The 18,212-nt window shown below is 45.0% G+C and overlaps 1 protein-coding gene across 2 annotated transcripts in view; it reads right to left on the bottom strand.

The window, feature by feature from the left end:
- abca3b (ATP binding cassette subfamily A member 3b) overlaps positions 1-18,044 on the bottom strand; it is an 84,693-nt gene extending 66,649 nt beyond the window's left edge. The window contains exons 1-3 of one of the 2 annotated variants that reach the window (XM_090197342.1): positions 17,699-18,044; positions 12,679-12,773; positions 4,356-4,614 (exon numbers count right to left, since the gene is read on the bottom strand). In XM_090197342.1, coding sequence (XP_090053468.1) covers positions 4,356-4,614; positions 12,679-12,732 — 313 coding nt within the window. In that variant the 5' untranslated portion in view covers positions 12,733-12,773; positions 17,699-18,044. Of the gene's footprint in view, positions 1-4,355; positions 4,615-12,550; positions 12,774-17,698 lie in introns of both variants that reach the window. The other variant, XM_090197343.1, reaches the window with a different exon arrangement.
- Between the last annotated feature and the right edge of the window lie 168 nt (positions 18,045-18,212).

Below are 18,212 nucleotides of genomic sequence, written 5' to 3'. Positions count from 1 at the left end.
CCTTCCCCCTCCTCTCACAATCTAAATTATTCAGAGCGTTGATCTCAGTGTGTGTGTGTGTGTGTGTGTGTGTGTGTGTGTGTGCGCCCATCCGTCCAGCCGCACCAGACTGACAGGCTACAGGGGTGAGCTCCTCTCCATCTCCCCCGCCTCCCCATCTGAATAAGATAGTGAAGAGACTGGCCCTTACATGTTGCCTGAGGAGTCAGGTGCCATTTCTGGACGAACCAGTATTCCCAGGACAGCTGAGGCTGGTATGCGAGCCTACAATAACACCAGGGCAGCAGTACATGCGATACTACCCCAACAACATTCAGTTATACTGCATCGTGGTACGTGCTTTACTACCACAACAACATTCAGTTATACTGCATAAATGAGAAGACATGTAACTGCCAAAATAAAGGAAACACCAACCAAATAGAGAGTTGGGCCATCATGAGCCAGAACAGCTTCAATGCACCTTGGCATACATTCTACAAGTGTCTGGAACACTATTGGAGGGATGAGACACTGTTCTTCATCGAGAAATTCCATCATTTGGTGTTTTGTTGATGGAAAACGCTGTCTCAAGCACCGCTCCAGAATATCCCATAAGTGTTCAATTGGGTTGATATCCCCCACCATTTCTCCTTCACCCAAATCCAGATAGCTGATGTTCTGAAAGAGCTGCAAAATCTGGACCCCTACAAATCAGCCGGGCTAGACAATCTGGACCCTCTCTTTCTAAAATTCTCTGCCAAAATTATTACTAGCCTGTTCAACCTCTCTTTCGTATCGTCTGAGATTCCCAAAGATTGGAAAGCTGCTGTGGTCATCCCCTTCTTCAAAGTGGGTGACACTCTAGACCCAAACTGCTACCGACCTATATCTATCCTACCCTGTCTAAGGTCTTCGAAAGACAAGTTAACAAACAGATGACCGACCATTTCGAATCCTACTGTACCTTCTCCGCTATGCAATCTGGATTCAGAGATGGTCATGGGTGCACCTCATTCACGCTCAAGGTCCTAAACGATATCATGACCGCCATCGACAAGAGACATTACTGTGCAGCCGTATTCATCGACCTGGCCAAGGCTTTCGACTCTGTCAATCACCACATTCTTATTGGCAGCATCACTACTCTGGACGGCTCTGACTTAAAATACGTGGACAACTACAAATACCTAGGTGTCTGGTTAGACTGTAAACTCTCCTTCCATACTCACGTTAAGCATCTCCAATCCAAAATTAAATCTAGAATTGGCTTCCTATATCGCAACAAAGCATCATTCACTCATGCTGCCAAACATACCCTTGTAGAACTGACCATCTTACCGATCCTCGACTTCAGCGATATCATCTATAAAATAGCCTCAAACACTACTCAACAAATTGGATGCAGTCTATCACAGTGCCATCCGTTTTATCACCAAAGCCCCATATACTACCCAGCACTGCGACCTGAACGCTCTCGTTGGTTGACCCTCATGCTAGGTAAGGCCCCGCCTTATCTCAGCTCACTGGTCACCATAGCAGCACCCACTCGTAGCACGCAAACAGCAGGTATATCCCATCTGTAAATAGCCCATCTATCTACCTCATCCCCATACTGTATTTATTTATCTTGCTCCTTTGCACCCCAGTATCTCTACTTGCACATTCATCTTCTGCACATCTATCACTCCAGTGTTTAATTGTAATTATTTTGCCACTATGGCCTATTTATTGCCTTAACTCCCTTATCTTACCTAATTTGCACTCCTTGTATATAGACTTTGTTTTCTTTTTTCTGCTGTATTATTGACTGTATGTTTTGTTTATTCCATGTGTAACTCTGCGTTGTTGTATGTGTCAAATTGCTATGCTTTATCTTGGCCAAGTCGCAGTTGCAAATGAGAACTTTTTCTCAACTAGCCTACCTGGTTAAATAAAGGTGAAATAAATAAATACAATTTAAAAAAATATCTGGTGACTGAGACAGCCATGGCATATGGTTCGTTTTTATGCTCATCGAACCATTCAGTGACCACTTGTGCCCTGTGGATGGGGGCATTGCCATCCTATTTTTTATATTTTTATTTCACCTTTATTTAACTAGGTAGGACAGTTGAGAACACCTTTATTTAACTAGGTAGGACAGTTGAGAACACCTTTATTTAACCAGGTAGGCTAGTTGAGAACACCTTTATTTAACCAGGTAGGCTAGTTGAGAACACCTTTATTTAACCAGGTAGGACAGTTGAGAACACCTTTATTTAACCAGGTAGGCTAGTTGAGAACACCTTTATTTAACTAGGTAGGTCAGTTGAGAACACCTTTATTTAACCAGGTAGGCTAGTTGAGAACAAGTTCTCATTTGCAACTGCGACCTGGCCAAGATAAAGCAAAGCAGTGCGACAAACAACAGAGTTACACATGGAACAAACAAGCATACAGTCAATAATACAATAGAGGAAAAAAGTCTAAAAACAGTATGTTCAAATGGCATGAGGAGGTGAGGCAATAAATAGGCCATAGTAGCGAAGTAATTACAGTTTAGAAAATTAATCACAGGAGTGATAGATGAGCAGATGATGATGTGCAAGTAGAAATACTAGTGTGCAAAAGAGCAGAAAAGTAAATAAAATCAATATGGTGATGAGTTAGGTAGATTGGGTGGGCTATTTACAGATGGGCTATGTATAGCTGCAGCGATCGGTTAGCTGCTCAGATAGCTGATGTTTAAAGTCAGTGAGGGAAATATAGGTCTCCAGCTTCAGCGATTTTTTGCAATTCGTTCCAGTCATTGGCAGTAGAGAACTGGAAGGAAAGGTGGCCAAAGGAGGTGTGGGCTTTGGGGATGACCAGTGAGATATACCTGCTGGAGCGCGTGCTACGGGTGGGTGTTGTTATCGTGACCAGTCAGCTGAGATAAGGCGTGGCTTTACCTAGCAAAGACTTATAGATGAACTGGAGCCAGTGGGTCTGGCGACGAATATGTAGCGAGGGCCAGCCGACTAGAACATACAGGTCGCAGTGGGTGGTATAAGGGGATTTGGTGACAAAATGGATGGCATAGCTATGGTAGCCAAAATAAATTCCCTGCCCAGCATTTTTATACATGCCCCTAAGCATGATGGGATATTCATTGCTTAATTAACTCAGGAATCACACCTGTATGGAAGCACCTGCTTTCAATTTTTTTTTTTTTTGGCAGCTACCTGTATATCTGCAATAACATCAAAGCAGTGGCATAGGCTACTGGGCCTACTATTACAGGCTACTGGGCCTACTATAACAGGCTACTGGGCCTACTATAACAGGCTACTGGGCCTACTATAACAGGCTACTGGGCCTACTATAACAGGCTACTGGGCCTACTATAACAGGCTACTTGGCCTACTATAACAACATTTGTAGATTCATATTGAATAGATCAGCCTACAACTGTACAACAACACATAAAGTGAAACAGGTTGAACTATAACATAGTAGATTCCTATTGAAAAGAGATTTGCCTTTACAGTATCAAAGCTGTGCCACTGGTTACAGAAACAGCAACATCCACCCCTAATGCCTAGCATAGTGTCATTGGCAAAATGCAAGCCACAGGAAGAGATCATTTACCTACAGTGGCACTGATTCAATTCGATGAATGGCAATGTGGGCTTTGCTTTCCAGAGAAAGTAGGGTCATTACAGTAACAGTATTGTATGTGACTGGGTTTCAAATGCTCAGGGCTTTCTTTAACACTATAGCCAATGATCTTTACAGGTCCATGTTTATAGAATCTCACAAATCTGGACTTAAATAATAGAATTGTCCTCTGAACAGCTAAGGGCAGCGGAGAGATCATCATTCACAGAACAGGATGCAGTAACAAGCTGTCACACAAACACGCTGTAACCCCAAATGAACTTGAACTCATCAAAGTAAATAATGTTCTCTGTTCGAGACAATGACACACTGACTACACCTGGGCAACCCAAGCTAAACTGTACATTTGCAATAGGTTTTCCATCCATTTTTGTATCCATTATAAGCTACCACTCCATGCAGGACACAGTGACCAGCACAGAGATATGGTCCCAGTCACCTCACAACAGAACACAGACAGACACAGGCTACAAAGACTTGACAGACCAACCCCATCTTCTGTCTATGAGATGGCCTCTCAATGTAGGACGTACTTACACTGGCAGAACAGAGCTTGTTTTCATGATAAAGACTGTATGTTTTCTCCAGCAGAGGAACATCTTTTTTTCAGATGTTTTAGTCATACTCAACATCATCATCCGTTCCCATCTAAATCATCATCATTATTATCATCATCATCACATCATTTTTGCTTGGTAGGGCAGCACAGCCCTCACACTCTCTCCTTTACTCACCTGAACTGATGACGGGGTCCAGGCTGTGCTGCACGTCCTCTGCCACCCGCCGCACCACACTGGCGTTGCCCGGCACATAGGCCAACTGGTAGTGATGGTAGTTGTCCAGTGGGTACTGCAGGCCATCCACAGAGAAGCTCTGGTAGAGCGTGGCATTGGGGTAGTCCTTGAAGGGCACGTTCTCGCGCAGCACGATGAGGATGCCCGAGAAGAGCAGGGGCAGGGCGATCTCTACAAGAGTCACCAGGATCTGACGCTTCTGTAGGGGGGAGAGAAAGGATGTATTGGCAGAGGAAAGAAACAAAGTGGTAGAGGAACGTCGGCAAAGGTTTTAGAAAGAGGAGAGAAGAGAGGGAGAAAGATCAGTGAGCTGTGCATGACAGAACATTCGTCACCTAAATCATCAAAAGCCTGGACTCAGTAGATAGTAAATCAAAGTGATTACTAGCGAATAGGAATTCTCTCTGTGACCTCCTCTGACACACCGGAGTTGGCTCAGAGTGAAACAAAAACTATCCATTAGCAGAACTGTAATGTACATTTCCACAGTTTCAGAAGAAAATTGGTGATTTAAATGTTAGATGAAATGTCCAAGCTGCCATTTGACCAGATGAGTCGAGACATCAATTATTTGAATGCTCATAGGAGAGATATGGTGCATTTCACAAGTTCCTCTGCTCATAGGATATGTGAAGGCCACCCCTTGTACAGTGACTGGAGAAAGCAGCAGCTTGGACAGTGTTCAGTTATCACAGTGGAGATGCTCTCATCTCATTCTCACAGGTCAGGGCTGAACCTAAACAGATATTTCTGGAGACATTGCCATACAGAGTGAGTGTGTACCATAGAGAACAACAGTATCCGAGAGACAGTTTCATGGGGCCACCGAGTCCCCTTGGCGATGGTACTGAGACAACAGGACTAAAATTGAATCCTACTATGCCGGCTCGGACGCTCCTCGGATGTGGCAGGGCTTGCAAACTATCATGGATTACAAAGATTAACGTGAGCCTACTAGACGAGCTACATTCCTATTCTCGCTTCGAGGCCAGCAACACTGAACCATGCATGAGAGCACCAGCTGCTCCGGATCTGTATGATCACGCTCTCTGTAGCCGATGTGAGTAAGATCTTTAAACAGGTTAACATTCAGACGGATTACCAGGTTGCGTGCTCAGAGCATGCGCTGACGAGCTGGCAAGTGTCTTCACTGACATTTTCAACCTTGACTACAGCTCAGCGCTTAACAAAACAGTGCCCTCCAAGCTCATCACTAAGCTCAGGACCTTGGGACTGCACACCTCCCTCTTCAACTGGATGCTGATCTTCCTGACAGGCCATCCCAAGGTGGTGAGGGTAGGCAATAACAGTGGGATTTGCTTTTTTCCCCTCCTGTACTCACTCTTCACCCATGACTCCAACACCATCATTAAGTTTGCTGACGACACAACTGTGGTTGGCCTGATCACCGACGAGGAGACAGCCTACAGGGAGGAGGTAAGCGACCTGGCAGTGTGGTGCCAGGACAACAACCTCTCCCTCAATGTCAGCAAGAAAAAGGAGCTGATCCTGGACTAAAAGGAAACAGAGGGCCTGTCCACACCATCCACATCGACAGGGCGGGTCGAGAACTTCAAGTTCCTCAGTGTCCACATCACTAAAACATTATCAGGGTCCACACACACCAACACAGTCGTGAAGAAGGCACGACAACGCCTCTTCCCACTCATGAGGCTGAAAAGATTTGGCATGGGCCCTCAAACCCTCAAACATGTATACAGCTGCACCATAGAGAGCATCTTGACTGGCTGCATCACCGCTTGGTATGGTAACTGCTTGGCATCCGACCTCAAAGTGCTACAGAGGGCAGCGCGTACGGTCCAGTACATCATTGGGGCCGAGCTCTCTGCCATCCAGGACCTCTATATCAAGCAGTGTCAAAGACTCCAGCCACCCAAGTGATAGACTGTTCGCTCTGCTACCGCACGCCAAGTCTGGAACCAACAGAATCCTGAACAACTTCTACCCCCAAGCCAAAAGACTGCTAAATAGTTAACCAATTGCTACCTGGACAATCTGCATTGAACCCATTGCACCAACTTGTCACATAGGTTGCTGCTACTGTTTATTATCCATCCTGTTGCCTAGTCACTTTATCCCTACCTATATGTACATACAGCATCTACCTCAATTACAGAGCACACACCTTTCTATATAAGGTCCCACAGTTGACAGTGCATGTCAGAGTAAAAACCAAGCCATGAGGTCGAAGGAATTGTTCGTAGAGCTCCGAGACAGGATTGTGTTGAGGCACATGTCTGAGGAAGGGTACCAAAACATTTCAAAAGCATTGAAGGTTCCCAAGAACACAGTGGCCTCCATCATTCCTAAATGGAAGAAGTTTGGAACCCCCAAGACTCTTCCTAGAGCTGGCTGCCCGGCCAAACTGAGCAATCGGGGGAGAAGGGCCTTGGTCAGAGGGTGACCAGGAACCCAATGGTCACTGACAGAGCTCCAGAGTTCCTCTGTGGATATTGGATAACCTTCCAGGAGGACAACCATCTCTGCACCACTCCACCAAATCAGGCCTTTATGGTAGAGTGGACAGACAGAAGCCACTCCTCAGTAAAAATGTACAAATGGCACCTAAAGATGAGAAACAAGATTCCCTGTTCCAATGAAACCAAGACTGAACTCTTTGGCCTGAATGCCAAGCATCATGTCTGGAGGAAACCTGGCACCATCCCTAGGGTGAAGCATGGTCGTGGCAGCATCATGCTGTGGGGAAGTTTTTCAGCGGCATGGACTGGGAGACAAGTCAGGACGGAGGGAAAGATGAAAGAAGAAAAGTACAGAGAGATCCTTGATTAAAACCTGCTCCGGAGTGATCAGGACCTCAGACTGGGGGGAAGGTTCACCTTCCAAAAGGTTAATGACCCTAAACACACAGCCAAGACAACGCAGGAGTGGCTTTGGGACAAATCTCTGAATGTCCTTGAGAGGCCTAGCCAGAACCCAGACTTGAACCCAATTGAACGTCTCTGGAAAGACCTGAAATTTGCTATACAGCGACGCTCCCCATCCAAACTGACAGAGCTTGAGAGGTTCTGCAGAGAAGAATGTGAAAAACTCCCCAAATATGGGTGTGCCAAGCTTGTAGTGTCATACCCAAGAAGACCCGAGGCTGTAATCGCTGCCAAAGATGCTTCAACAAAGTACTGAGTAAAGGGTCTGAATAATTCTGTAAATGTGATATTCCGTTTTTCCTAAAAAAAAAACTGTTTTTGCTTTGTTATTATGGGGTATTGGGTGTAGATTGATGAGGGGAAAAAACAATTAAATCAATTTTATAATAAAATTGTAACGTAACAAAATGTGGAAAAAGTAAAGCGGTGTGAATACTTTCCAACTTCACCGTACCTCGTAACTAGAGGTCGACCGATCGCCATGGCCGATTAATTAGGGAAGATTTCAAGTTTTCATAACAAATCAGTAATCAGCCTTTTTGGACGCCATTACATTGCAATCCATGAGGAAACTGCATAGCAGGCTGACCACCTGTTTACGCGAGTGCAGCGTCAAAAGGACCTTGTGGCTGCATGGAGCCAAGGTAAGTTGCTAGCTAGCATTAAACTTATCTTATAAAAAAACAATCAATCTTCACATAATCAGTAGTTAACCTAGTAATATCATCAACCATGTGTAGTTAACTAGCTTGTCCTGCGTTGCATTTAATCAATGCAGTGCCTGTTAATTTATCATCGAATCACAGCCTACTTCAACTTCGCCAAATGGGTGAGGATTTAACAAAAGCGCATTTGCGAAAAAAGCACAATCGTTGCACAAATGTACCCAACCATAAACATCAATGCCTTTATTATAATCAATACACACTGTGTTTATTATATTATAATTAAGTCTATGATTTGATATTTGATAGAGCAGTCTGACTGAGCGGTGGTAGGCAGCAGCAAGCTCGTAAGCATTCATTCAAACAACACTTTACTGCGTTTGCCAACGCTTGAAGCGCAGCGCTATTTATGACTTCAAGCCTATAAACTCCCGAGATTAGGCTGGCAATACTATAGTGCCTATAAGAACATCTAATAGTCAAAAGGTATATGAAATACAAATGGTATAGAGAGAAATAGTCGACACGTCATAATTCCTATAATAACTACAACCTAAAACTTTTTAACTGGGAATATTGAAGAACTGGGAATATTGAACCACCAGCTTTCATATGTTCTCATGTTCTGAGCAAGGAACTTAAACGTTAGCTTTTTTACATGGCACATATTGCACTTTTACTTTCTTCTCCAAGACTGTGTTTTTGCATTATTTAAACCAAATTGAACATGTTTCATTATTTATATGAGACTAAATAGATGTTATTTATGCTGGCAAAACGCACGAAAGTGCTGTTTGAATGAAAGTTTACACGCCTGCTTCTGCCTACCACTGCTCAGTCAGATACTTGCATGCTCAGTCAGATTATATTGCAATGCAGGACACGCTAGATAATATCTAGTAATATCATCAACCATGTGTAGTTAACTAGTGATTATGATATATATATTTTTTATATAAGATAAGTTTAATGCTAGCTAGCAACTTACCTTGGTTTACTACATTTGTGTAACAGGCAGTCAGTCTCCTTGTGGAGTGCAACGAGAGAGAGGCAGGTCATTATTGAGTTGGACTAGTTAACTGTAAGGTTGCAAGATTGGATCCCCCGAGCTGGCAAGGTGAAAATCTGTTGTTCTGCCCCTGAACAAGGCAGTTAACTCACCGTTCCTAGGCCGTCATTGAAAATTCCGATTAATTGGTCGACCTCTAGTCTGTATTAACAATAGTCAGCTAACTATGTACTTTAGGGTCTGTATTAACAATGGTCTCACAGTAGGAGTGCTAATATAGGATAAATGTTGCCTTTTAGATCTAAAGGAATACTATTACATAGACATAATTTCACCTGATCTAAGATCAGCACTCCTACTACTCCACCTACTTGGAGATCATTTTTGAATACAGACTGTGACCCACGTTGACCCCTTTACAGAGCAGTTCTCTCTGGGTCAATCCCTGGTTACCTGGTATGAACCTTCCATGCACTCTGCAGTGTCTCTGTGATGGGGCAAAGATAGACACCCTTTTCCTGCCTGGCCTCAATTGAGTCTCCAGGAGTGTGGGTTAATGGTAATGAAACAACAATCTTAAAGGGAGGCAGAAAGCAGGAAATGGAAGCAGCTACACACACTAACACGAGAAACTGTGGTGTGACATTGTCGTGTGTGTGTTTCATAATGCAACCACCCTCCCAGATTTGTGAAGGGTTTTGATTAAGTCTTTGATATGAGAGCCATTGTGAGAAGCTATCGTTAATAAATAGCCCAAACTACTGAGAAACAAACTCAAACACACCAGCACGTCTTATACACACAAGAAAAACTAGAGAAGTGTATTTACTTACCATTCAATTCAATCTTTCATCAGTGAATAAATATCCCAGGCCAGTGTGTTTCACCACCTACTGTTTCAATGCAGCATTAAGCTTGGCAATATATCAAGACTGAGGGTAGTCAGACCGTATCCATAAAGAGTCTCAAAGTAGGAGTGCTGATCTAGGATCAGGTCCATGTAATCTTATGTATTACTATCGAAAAGGCTCAACTGATCCTAGATCATCACTCCTACTCTGAGACACTTGACAAATACTGGCCCAGGATTTGTGAAAGGACAGAGTTTGGATAGGTGGCTATACCAAACCATCACATATTAATCACTCACAACAGTCAATTAAAGAACTGGTCTTTAAAACCTACTGTAGATCTGTCAATTCATCCACACCATGGAACCTATTGGTTACTGTGGTGGGATGGCAAAGGTACCATATCAATATAGAATTTGGAAAACAAAAGACAGCAAGGTGATTTTAAATGACTACTTTTTGACCTCCACCTTAACACGTTTCAGTGCAACAACACAACAGCCAAGACACGCACCAGGCTTTCATGTCCCATTGCTAACCTCTAAATGAACTTGTCACATGATAAATCAATGTTGGAGGCAGAGTTGGGGTCGATTCGAATTGAAGTCAGGAACTACACTGAAATTCCAATTCATGAATAGAAAAACATTTGCATATATTATCAATCATTTCTCATTTAAATGAAAAGAAGCTACTTCAAAAGTTTTAAATTGAAACACTTCCTGAATTGACCGAATTTATCTGCAAACATTGATTTCCCCAAGGACTGATAGAACAATGGGGCTGCTAGAACAAACATGGGTCAAGACAGTCTTGTGACACTGTTTGTCAGCAACCCCAATCCCGTCCCTTGCCCTAAACCAGGTTTATATACTAACCCCAATCGCGTCCCTTGCCCTAAACCAGGTTTATATACTAACCCCAATCCTGCCCCTTACCCTAAACCAGGTTTATATACTAACCCCAATCCCTCCCCTTACCCTAAACCAGGTTTATATACTAACCCCAATCCCGCCCCTTACCCTAAACCAGGTTTATATACTAACCCCAATCCCGCCCCTTACCCTAAACCAGGTTTATATACTAACCCCAATCCTGCCCCTTACCCTAAACCAGGTTTAAATACTAACCCCAATCCCGCCCCTTACCCTAAACCAGGTTTATATACTAACCCCAATCCCTCCCCTTACCCTAAACCAGGTTTATATACTAACCCCAATCCCGCCCCTTACCCTAAACCAGGTTTATATACTAACCCCAATCCCGCCCCTTAGCCTAAACCAGGTTTATATACTAACCCCAATCCCGCCCCTTAGCCTAAACCAGGTTTATATACTAACCCCAATCCCGCCCCTTAGCCTAAACCAGGTTTATATATTAACCCCAATCCCGCCCCTTAGCCTAAACCAGGTTTATATACTAACCCCAATCCCGCCGCTTAGCCTAAACCAGGTTTATATACTAACCCCAATCCCGCCGCTTACCCTAAACCAGGTTTATATACTAACCCCAATCCCGCCGCTTACCCTAAACCAGGTTTATATACTAACCCCAATCCCGCCGCTTACCCTAAACCAGGTTTATATACTAACCCCAATCCCGCCGCTTACCCTAAACCAGGTTTATATACTAACCCCAATCCTCCCTATACACTGACACATCACACTCTACCTTCTTTGAGCCCAGCCCTCTCTTTATTCATGTTTTTGTTAAGTCTGATGTCTTCACTCCTGTTTTTTGTTTTTCTTACAATTGTAAAGTGATGTTGGGTCCTTGAAAAGCACTATAAGTCCCATGTATTATTATTATTAAATAGTACTGTACACATTTCACTCTCTGCAAAGTACAACTCACAATAAAGTTATAGATCTTATTCAGATGGTTAACTGTAGCATCCCCCTGAACATTTACATTCAATATCCCCTACACCACCCACCTGCTGAAGGTAGTTGTCCCTACACCACCCACCTGCTGAAGGTAGTTGTCCCTACACCACCCACCTGCTGAAGGTAGTTGTCCCTACACCACCCACCTGCTGAAGGTAGTTGTCCCTACACCACCCACCTGCTGAAGGTAGTTGTCCCTACACCACCCACCTGCTGAAGGTAGTTGTCCCTACACCACCCACCTGCTGAAGGTAGTTGTCCCTACACCACCCACCTGCTGAAGGTAGTTGTCCCTACACCACCCACCTGCTGAAGGTAGTTGTCCCTACACCACCCACCTGCTGAAGGTAGTTGTCCCTACACCACCCACCTGCTGAAGGTAGTTGTCCCTACACCACCCACCTGCTGAAGGTAGTTGTCCCTACACCACCCACCTGCTGAAGGTAGTTGTCCCTACACCACCCACCTGCTGAAGGTAGTTGTCCCTACACCACCCACCTGCTGAAGGTAGTTGTCCCTACACCACCCACCTGCTGAAGGTAGTTGTCCCTACACCACCCACCTGCTGAAGGTAGTTGTCCCTACACCACCCACCTGCTGAAGGTAGTTGTCCCTACACCACCCACCTGCTGAAGGTAGTTGTCCCTACACCACCCACCTGCTGAAGGTAGTTGTCCCTACACCACCCACCTGCTGAAGGTAGTTGTCCCTACACCACCCACCTGCTGAAGGTAGTTGTCCCTACACCACCCACCTGCTGAAGGTAGTTGTCCCTACACCACCCACCTGCTGAAGGTAGTTGTCCCTACACCACCCACCTGCTGAAGGTAGTTCTCCCCACACCACCCACCTGCTGAAGGTAGTTCTCCCCACACCACCCACCTGCTGAAGGTAGTTGTCCCTACACCACCCACCTGCTGAAGGTAGTTCTCCCTACATCACCCACCTGCTGAAGGTAGTTCTTCCACAAGAGTAATCCAAACTGGCGTGCTATCGCCATTTAGAGAGGAGACTGGATACAGACCAGAACTACAGCAGGACCTGGACAGACAAAAAGAGAAAGAGAAATGTTCAGTTACTACATTTATCTGGTTCTGAACTAGGCTTATCAATGTATTTGGTGTGTTGACGGATATTTGACAGAGCAATCCTACCAAACACAGTTGATCCACAGAGGCTTTTCACCTCCAGATAACCATCAGTTCATAATGTAAACAAAGAAAATCAAACTAGCAAAAAAGAGAAGTGAAATTTGATGTTACTCAGCTCGGTATTTGTATAGACTGTACGTATCAAACACAATCAGAAAACCTAAACCCGGGTTCTGAGAAACACTGAGTCTGACAACTGGGGAATGACGACATTGAGCTCAATAGAGGACATGAGAAGAGAGGGGGAAAAGAAACACGAGAAAAAAAAACACTAAGCAATAAGTATACTGTTGACAATCGCTCACCAAACCAGTTGTACCTAGTTTCTTTAGTGAGTGTTGACAGGACATGCTTGTTTAAATGTTTTTGAACTGCCTCAACAGAGAGGGCCTTTGACAGGCAGACAGGAAAAGGTTATAATATACCAATTCAATGGAATGTTGAGCAAATTGGGATGAACTATGGGTGTTAAGATGAACAACCCCACACCTATCACACCCATCTAAAATAACATGTCTTCATCCCTTCGACAGGGCTGTAGTGGAGCAGGTGGAGAGCTTCAAGTTCCTCGGTGTCCACATCACTAAGGAATTAACATTGTCCACACACAGCAACACAGTCGTGAAGAAGGCACAACAAAGCCTCTTCCCCCTCAGGAGGCTAAAAAGATATGGCATGGGCTCTCAGATCCATAAAAAGTTATACAGCTGCATCATTGAGAACTGGCTGCATCACCGATTGGCATGCGACCGCAAGGCGCTACAGAGGATAGTGCGGATGGCCCAGTACATCACCGGGGCCAAGCTCCCTGTCATCCAGGACCTCTAAACCAGGCAGTGTTAGAGGAAGGCCCTGGAAATTGTCAAAGACCCCAGCCACCCAAGCCCTAGACTTCACTCTGCTACCGTACGGCAAGCAGTACCGGAGCGCCAAGTTTGGGACCAAAAGGCTCCTGAACAGTCAACAAGCTGAACAGTCAGTCAAATGGCTACCCGGACTACTTGCATGGACACTGTATTGCGCAGACTCTCTTGCAGTGACTCAATGCACACTCACTAGACTCTACCCACACACTCACACTGACACTCAAACACACGGGCCTCCAGAGTGGCGCATTGGTCTAAGGCACTGCATCGCAGTTGCTAACTGTGCCACTAGAGATCCTGGTTCGAGGGTTTGGCCAGCAGGGATGTCCTTGTCCCATCGCGATCTAGCGACTCCTGTGGCAGGCCGGGCGCATGCACGCTGACACGGTCGCAGGGTGTTTCAATGGTGCAGCTGGCTTCCAGGTTAAGCAGGCATTGTGTCAAGAAGCAGTGTGATTGTTGGGTCGTGTTTAGGGGGACCCATGGCTCTCGACCTTCACCTCTCCAGAGTCCGTACAGGAGTTGCAGCGATGAGACAATGTAGCTACCAATTGGATACCAAAAAAAATGGGTAGAAAAACACTTTCACACACGCTGCCGCTACTCTGCTTATTATCTATCCTGATTGCCTGGTCACTTTTACCCCTACCCACATGTAAATACAGTAGTACCTCAATTACCTCGTAACCCCATTCTCTCACTGTCAACTGCGTTTATTTTCAGCAAACTTAACATGTGTAAATATTTGTATGAACATAAGATTCTAAAACAAAAGTAACAGTGTGCCCACCAGCTACATTAAGTCCTGTTGTGCATCTCCTCCTCATGGAATGCACCAGATTTTCCCACTCTTCCACCAAGGCACCTGCAAGTTCCCAGACATTTCTGTCGGGAACGGCCTTAGCCCTCAACCTTTGATCCAACAGGTCCCAAACATGCTCAATGGGATTGAGATCCGAGCTCTTTGCTGGCCATGGCAGAACAGTGGCGAACAGTATGGCTGGTGGCATTTTCATGCTGTAGGGTCATGTCAGGATGAACCTGCAGGAAGGGTACCACATGAGAGAGGAAGATGTCTTCCCTGTAGCGCACAGCGTTGAGATTACCTGCAATGAAAACAAGCTCAGTCCGATGATGCTGTGACACACCACCTCCAGAGTACAGGCCTCAGTGTGATGCTCATTCCTTCGACAACAAACACGAATCCGACCATCACCCATGGTGAGACAAAACCGCAACTCGTCAGTGAAGAGCACATTTTGCCAGTCCTGTCTGGTCCAGCGACGGTGGGTTTGTGCCCATACGTTGTTGCTGGTGATGTAAGGTAGGTCCTCACCAGACAACAGGCCTACAAGCCCTCAGTCCAGCCTCTCTCAGCCTAATGCGGACAGTCTGAGCACTGATGGAGGGATTGTGCATTCCTGGTGTAACTCGGGCAGTTGTTGTTGCCATCCTGTACCTGTCCCGCAGGTGTGATGTTCAGATGTACCGATCCTGTGTAGGTGTTGTTACACATGGTCTGCCACTGCGAGGTTGATCAGCTGTCCATCCTGTCTCACTGTAGCGCTGTCTTACACCCTGACTACACCGCTCACGTCACATGCGCAAAGATGCAAAATAAATATTTAAATCTATATTATTAAATTTTTGCACCCACACTGCTCGTGCGCGCGTCAACAAGCATCTGCGTTGACAAGGACTAAAATAGAAGTCAGTTCTATTTGTGATGCAGATCGCGCTGCAAGTCCTGCCTCTCCCATCTCCTCATTGGTTATACCCACGTGGGTGATTGAAAGATGAACTGTGTTGTCGATCGTCGTGGTAAGTTTAGACGCCAATCACCATATAAGTTCAAAGAAGACAAAGGAGGGAAACGATCAGTTGGCCATTATATGTGTGGATTAATTGGCAGAGTAGAGGACCTTGTGCATTTCAAAATAAATGTATGCACGCGCGCAGCCGGTTTGGGTTCCTTCTCACAGTACTGACACTCACTACGGAGTTCCGACCTTCCTCTGGAAGCAACGTCAGCACAAGAACTGTTCGTCGGGAGCTTCATGAACTGAGTTTCCATGGCCAAGCAGCCACACACAAGCTAAGATGTGCAATGCCAAGCTCGCCCCCATTGGACTCTGGAAATGCGTTCTCTGGAATGATGAATCACCCATCACCGTCCGACAGACGAATCTGGCTTTGGCGGATGGCGGATGCCCCAATGCACAGTGCCAACTGTAAAGTCTGGGGCTGTTATTCATGGTTTGGGCTAGGAATTGAAATGCCGACTGCGAGCAGTAATCACCCAACATCAGCACCTGACCTCACTAATTCTCATGACTGAATGGAAGCAAGTCCCCGCAGCAATGTTCCAACATCTAGTGGAAAGCCTTCCCAGAAGAGTGGAGGCTATTATTGCAGCATATTAATGCCGATGATTTTGGAATGAGATGGATCAACGAGCTGGTGTCCACAAACTTTTGGTCATGTATGCTATTTCACCCATTTTTCTCCCCAATTTCGTGGTATCCAATTGGTAGTTACAGTCTTGTCCCATCGCTGCAACCCCCTGTACGGACTCGGGAGAGGCAAAGGTCAGCCAGTGTGTCGGAGGAAACACTGTGTCAGTGTGCACTGCGCCCTGCCACAGGAGTCGCTAGTGCGCAATGGGACAAGAACATCCCCGCCGGCCCAAACCCTCTCTTAACCCTCTCCCGGTCACGTCCGGTTGCGACAGAGCCTGGACTTGAACCAGGACCAGTGAACCAGTGGCACATCTAGCACTTCGATGCAGTGCCTTAGACCACTGCGCCACTCGGGAGGCCCTTGTAGTGTATGTTTGATGCAGAACTGGGCCAGTGCAGCACAGCTTGGCTGCACTGTGCGGTGCAAAAGGGTTATCATCCAGATGTGAGCCATACCCTTTCCTGTCAATCTACTTCAATGGCCCTGAAACTGTGTTTCAACAGATGACAACCGTGGACAGATGACAACCGTCATGCGCCTGTCATATCATTCACCACCACCAAGACCTAAATCACCACTACATTCACTGTGTGTGAAGGCAAGGCAGGTAACTTCCTTTTTGAAATATAAGGCCTCTCTATCCTCAGTTGCTACAAATCTGATTATGTCTTTCTGTTTAGACAAAGGGACTGCTGTTGTGACTGGCCTCAAAGAAATAGGGTTCCTCTGTGAAAGGGTAGTTATAAACAATTATCAACCCGTGTACTTCTTGCCAATGGTCAGTGTGTCTTCTTGTGTCACGTTCGGAGGGTCACACCAGAATAATAATAAGAGTTAATTGGGTGAGGAAGGTAGGGAATAAAACTCAGAGGCAGTGTCTTCATGCTAAAGTTTATGTGCTGAAGATCTAACTAAAGACGAATGTATGATAGAAAAATCAGTGTCATTAATCTCAAAAATGCATCTCTTTCATGGCCTAATATTAGGCCCAAATTCATTTAAATCAACAAATACTCTGTCTAAACTCTAGAATTAAGTTATTAATGTTTAATTTTAAATCATTATATAAGGGATAGACAAAGGACATTACCTGCGGAAGACACATTTCAACTGAATGCCTAAATCTGTACAACTGAATAGGTATCCCCTTTCATGCATTTACAAACGCAATGCTGATGCAGTAATTATATACGATTTGTCGTTCATGTGAAATTTGAACGTCAGTTGCTGACTAAACTAAGATAAACATCCAAGTGATGTTGGTCTTGATATAAACATTATAGATGTAACGCAAATAATACGTCTGTATTTTTTATAGAAATGATGCCCTCCGGTCTTCACCGTTATTGGTCCAACCGAATTATTTGGCCTAAATGATTGGACAAACGACAATCCCCAATACTGGTGAAGCAGGTCCAAAACAAATATTTTCCCCAAAATAACGTTATGAAACCCTTATTGAATCATTCCAAATGCAAGGCAACCTTACCTTATAAAAGAAAGGCTCGATATGTGAACTTCATGGGTTCTCCTTAGTCAGCGTATACAATTCCTCCTTTTTAAAACGATGGCTTTACATGTCCTCTCCGTTTACTTTCGACTTAACACCCGGGGTTGCGTTCGTTAGGCTGTGAATGTGTGTATTATATTTACTCAGTAAACGCCAGTTAGGGAGGCGATGACATTGCACCAGACACAGTGAAAGGCCGAATTCATTGTGCAAATCCAGATACAATCGTCAACAGATGCAATCACGTGACCTGATCCTGTCTACTGTCACATGACCCTACACCAGCTGTGTGTGGGGTTTTAGTTGGCTCCTTGCTGCCCGGGACGTCCCAATGATCCCGAATAGCACTAACCGTATGTTCTCTTTTCTTTCGAAATACAGGAGTCATTTGGGGACATGAAACTTGTGTGTCTCTGGGTATTCTGTAGCTAGGGTGCTATTGTATAGTCATTTAAACTTGGGACAATTGCATGGTCCAATAATTATATAAGCA

The sequence above is a fragment of the Oncorhynchus mykiss genome, chromosome 13 (assembly GCF_057628025.1).
Source record: "Oncorhynchus mykiss isolate SJ-2025 chromosome 13, ASM5762802v1, whole genome shotgun sequence".
NCBI lineage: Eukaryota > Metazoa > Chordata > Actinopteri > Salmoniformes > Salmonidae > Oncorhynchus > Oncorhynchus mykiss.
The sequence above is the reverse complement of the archived record's forward strand: the minus strand, read 5'-3'. Positions and strand labels throughout refer to the sequence as shown.